Source organism: Alosa sapidissima, chromosome 14 (assembly GCF_018492685.1).
Source record: "Alosa sapidissima isolate fAloSap1 chromosome 14, fAloSap1.pri, whole genome shotgun sequence".
Lineage (NCBI taxonomy): Eukaryota > Metazoa > Chordata > Actinopteri > Clupeiformes > Clupeidae > Alosa > Alosa sapidissima.
Genome location: NC_055970.1, coordinates 5,271,193 through 5,276,192, shown reverse-complemented (window position 1 = coordinate 5,276,192; position 5,000 = coordinate 5,271,193). Strand labels below are relative to the sequence as shown.

The 5,000-nt window shown below is 39.7% G+C and overlaps 1 protein-coding gene across 1 annotated transcript in view; it reads left to right on the top strand.

Moving 5' to 3' along the window:
* The window catches only part of LOC121682263 (multiple epidermal growth factor-like domains protein 11), a 121,471-nt gene extending 117,512 nt beyond the window's left edge, over positions 1 to 3,959 (top strand). Inside the window, exons 22-24 of the mRNA XM_042062342.1 lie at positions 144 to 200; positions 2,342 to 2,557; positions 2,772 to 3,959. Coding sequence (XP_041918276.1) covers positions 144 to 200; positions 2,342 to 2,557; positions 2,772 to 2,935 — 437 coding nt within the window. The 3' untranslated portion in view covers positions 2,936 to 3,959. The remainder of the gene's footprint in view (positions 1 to 143; positions 201 to 2,341; positions 2,558 to 2,771) is intronic.
* Positions 3,960 to 5,000: the final 1,041 nt, after the last annotated feature.

Genomic DNA, 5,000 nt, shown 5'->3' with positions numbered 1-5,000 from the left:
CTTGTCATCAGAACAGGATGCCTTCCTTTAGATTGAGACATGATAACCCCCCCCCCACACACACACACACACACACGTTGTGATGAAGTACTTGTCTTGGTGTAAGCTTAGCTGACCATTCGTTGTGTCTGTCTTCCCTGTAGGAGTGTACTACGTGGACCGGCGGTACAGCTCTTTCTTTGTAGAACAGTATTACAGAGGTAGAGTACAGCTCTGCTCCTGAACTGCAGCGCCCTCTCTAGCCCTCCCACCTGTGCACTGTTACCCACCTCTCACTATCCTGCAAGTCTAACCCTCACTAATGCGCTCACTAACAACCATGTGCTCTGCACCAAAGTGAAAGACTGAGAAAAGAAGAAAGTGTGTAAATATTTTTTTAATCAACAACATTGGCGGAGATCTTATACATGTGGTCCTGAAAATTACGTTTGATTCTACAGTGAATCTTGGTTAGCTTTCATAAGTCAGACGGGTAGGTAGGGTAGATATGACTCAGCTTTAAAGTAGTCAAGGTAACCAAAACAAAATGTTCAAAGACATATTCATGGCCAGTCATTTTTTTTTACTCAGCACCACCACCATGTTATTCTAAAACATTTAACACATATTACTAATTGAACAATCGTAAGGCTTTCTAACTCAAAATATATTATTTAAAGCGTACAAAGATATGTCTATTAATAATATATGTTATTAGATATTAGAAAGTCAATTCTGTAATTCTTGTGTGTGTGTGTGTGTGTGTGTGTGTGTGTGTGTGTGTGTGTGTGTGTGTGTGTGTGTGTGTGTATGGCCCTGAAGAGGGTTGAGCCTAGGAATGAGGAAATATGTCTGCCAAGGCAGAGATCTCTGTCCACTTTAATACTTTTTTTGTACAGCACCTTTACTGTATAAGCCTATTGCACTGAATCTTTGAAGGATTCAATTTGTTATTAATATACCAAAATAATATAATTCATATGATATAATCTTATTATGACTTCAGCAGGTAGACATTGACTGTGTTCCAATTCGCATACCTCTGTACTTACAATACCACTTGTGCATTAATATCAGGAATTGGAACACAGCCAGTATTAGATGGTACATGCTGAGTTGCCTGACATTGCCAGATATATCATCAATTAATACATGTTTCAATACAAGCCTTCTTTATGCATCAATCTGATTAAAAATCAAAAAAATAATTAATATAATATACAGTAGTCGCAAAAATAATATGTACCGGTATTACCTCCACCAATGAGGTTATGTTTTCACCCACGTCTACTTGTTTGTTTGCTGGTTTGTTTATTTGTTTTACCTTGAAACTCCTGGCAGGATGTTGATAAATCTTGGAAAGGTGAAACATGGGTCAAGAGCCCATTACATTTTGGCGTGCTTCTGACTCACACAGTTTTACTTTAGCGAATGTTGCCAGATGCAGCATTCATGGGGCACCTGTACAAACTACTGTAGGTTTCCCTCTTTTTCAAAAATGTACTGGTTTATTATATTGTACTTTATATTGCAAGTGTCATGATAATCAGGCCAGTATTTGTGTGTGTGTGTGTGTGTGTGTGTGTGTGTGTGTGTGTGTGTGTGTGTATGTGTGTGTGTGTGTGTTATACTGCTAACAAACCAAACTACAAACAAGCAATGAAAAAGCAAACAAACAAATAAATGGTGTTATTTTCCTTAATATTGTCCAGTTTATGTCTGTAAAATGTGTTGTAAATCGTCTGCCCTGATGTTATGATGCTTGTCAATTCTCTTATCAATTATGTGTGTGTATCTCTCCACAGGTGTGGCCCCTTGTGTCATCCTGTCTGTTCCTTTGCCATTTGTGTGTGTGTGTGTGTGTGTGTGTGTGTAAGTGTGTGTGTGTGTGTGTGTGTGTGTGTGTGTGTGTATTGACGGGTCTCTTGCTCTTGCACTCTGGTTTCCCCTGCTCTCTCCTGCTTGTTGGTCTCTAAACTTTTACTAACAGACTCAAATGTCATGTTTTTCCATCATGTGCTTGATGGAAAAAATCTGTACTCAGAACATGAGTATGGATATGCTGACTGTTTAATCTATCATGCAGTATTTCTGTATATTCATGTGTGTGTGTGTGTGTGTGTGTGTGTGTGTGTGTGTGTGTGTGTGTGTGTGTGTGTGTGTGTGTGTGTGTGTGTGCGTGTGTGTGTGTGTGAGAGAGAGAGTGAATGAGAGAGAGATTCAGAAGTCTGAGCAGTCTATACATAAATCATAAAACAGTGATTTTAGCAGAAAGGTGAATACCTATACATGACTAATGAAGATAAAACATATAGAATCTTGTTCTCGGCATCTAATTTCTATTTAATTTTTTCTTTGATAGATTATATGAAGAGCTCGGTGTCGAGCACGTGTTCCCTCAGCAGTGAGAGTCCATACGCCACCATCTCAGAGCCGCCATGCAAACACTCGGAGAGCAGCTATGTGGAGATGAAGTCGCCCGCCCATCACCAGCAGCCATGCTGTGCAAACATGGCCGCCGCCGCCGCTGCTGCCGCTGCTGCAACCATCACCACCAACAGAAACGTCTACGATGTCGGTCAGTTCAAATCAAATACTGACAACTTTTGCTTTGTTTTGTTTTACCCCTGTTCCCTGGACAGCATGTTGGGACTTTCTCCTCCAACACTAGCTTGTAATACTCGTCTCCTGTGTGCCCAAATGTGCATCAAAAAGAATATCAAATGTAGCTGCTACTGTATATCTGGCACCCTTCAGCTCATTTGTCTTCTCTTCTCTTCTCTTTCTGTCAGAGCCCACTGTGAGCATCTTGCCCTCATCTGGAGGTATCAGCTCGGGAATTTTCCAAAATCCGTACGATCTCCCTCGGAACAGCCACATCCTGGGTCACTACGACCTGCTGCCCATGCGCTCCAGCCCCCCCACCCATGGAAGTCCCTCCAGCTCCTTGCTATAGAGAATAGTGGCGTCTGAGTCACAAAGAGTTTACTGGTCTTCTTCAGCATCCAGGAGTGGGCAATGGTTTCCGGCCAGACTACTTTTTCCTTTTGAGTTTTTTCTTTCTCTAAGCACGCTGAACCTTGAGGAGTAAATGTAAGACCCATTCTTTGAAGAAGAACATTCAAATCATTGTGAACAGCTGTTTTATGACCGGAGCAATGATGATGATGAGTGTAACATCTGAATTCATCGATACTCAAGGGAATAGCAGACTTGTATATTTTGTGAATTAATGAAGTTCAACAAGGAGCAGGTTTTGTACTAAATAATAAGTTGACATTTTTTGCAGTTGATATGAGTGAATATTATAAATGTGTAGAACATGGTGTCATGACGAGCTTCAGTGAAATATCCTAGAAACTCTGAATTAAAGAAAATGGGAATGTATCTCTATATTCCTGCGCCATATTTCGAAATCAAGACACTTCTTACTCCCTTCACTGTTGTGTCTATAAGATTGACATTTTGTAGGTTTAAATGAATTTCTGTTTACACTTTAAAGATCCCTTTGGATCCAGGACCTATTTTTCTTTGCTTGTTTGTCCTGCTTTTTATATGTATTCTTTAAAATTGTAAATTATTTGAAATGTCTAGTCCAGTAACCAAAGTTTGTTATAGACAATTAGTAAGCATGTTGAATTATTTATGAATATTGTGGCTGTTAAAAAAAAAAAAAAATCATGTCTAGAGTACAGTATGCCCACTCATCATAATGCCCCCTATGTATAAGGTCAGCTGCTGTGATTTTATATGACTATATGACAGCCAAAGTTATATTTTACTAAAACATCGTCTTAGGGATATGCAGCAGCTTTGACCTTCTCTGCCTTTAACCCCTTCACTACCATGAAACAGACTGGGGGACTTTTTTTTTACTTTTCAAACCTCTTTCTCTTGAAGAGTTGGTGCATGCTAGACTGATTTGAGGATCAATACTGTGTATTCCCATCTGTAAAACACTGTGCAATACCTACCTGTGATGTGAACACAAAACATATGTAAATTATTTATGCACTTGAAGTGGTGGACAATAATCTTTTGCATGAGCTATGCCAAACATGTACATACTGTAGTGATATTTGACATCATGGGGGACAATAAGTGTGACACACGTTATGAATAATAACTTGACCACAAACAAAAGTTATAGTCTTTGAAGATTGTCCTTGAAGGTTTGGTGTGTATTCATAAATCACGACAGCTGAATTGAATATCCCAGCTGAGCTCTAAATCTTTTTCACCATGTGCATGAGCCAGACACGTTCCCACTTGGTTACCTTTGGAAGGTAAACGGGAAGTGGGTGTTGTGATCTTATTTTCCAGGTCCCGATTGTCGACAAAGAGTGCACTTTAGCTAATGAAATTGGAAGAGACAAAACATAGGCTATTCGTGTCAGTAGAAGTCAGGTGAATTTTGTTGCTTGATCACTTTTCAGAACCAGAAAAATGCTAAAAATGTCTAATAGTTTTATTCAATTACCCAAGTACCCTGCAGACACCACATTGCGGAGACATCTACAGGGGTACATTAAGGTGGTCGCTGACAAAAAAAGCAAAAACATTTTTAGCTACTTATAAAATATGCAACTGTGTTTCTTTATCATGCAAGTTATTGATTTACAGCTTTGCTGTGTGCATTAAAAATCCCAGTTATTCCATTGTTCCCATTACCATTTTACAGTGTGGGGTTCTCTAACCAGGCCACGCTTCCAGAATCCAGCCACCACAGCTGGAACCATGCTACATCCCTCCAGATGCAGCCCAAAAATATGTCACCATCTACCTGCACTGACCCAGATAGCAAAAGGATGTTGAATCAACATACGAAGGGTTCAGATGCAAAAGCCTCTAAATGACACCTACGTCATAAATGAGATAAAGATGGTGAGTGAATGCTCTCCACACATAGTATACGTTAATCAAATAATTTAGCTTCAAAGCCTGCCAGATACCACTCTCTTCCTGGTCTAAAAATATCGATTTCTAGGCAAAAACCTATGGGAACCGGATTTTAAATGCTC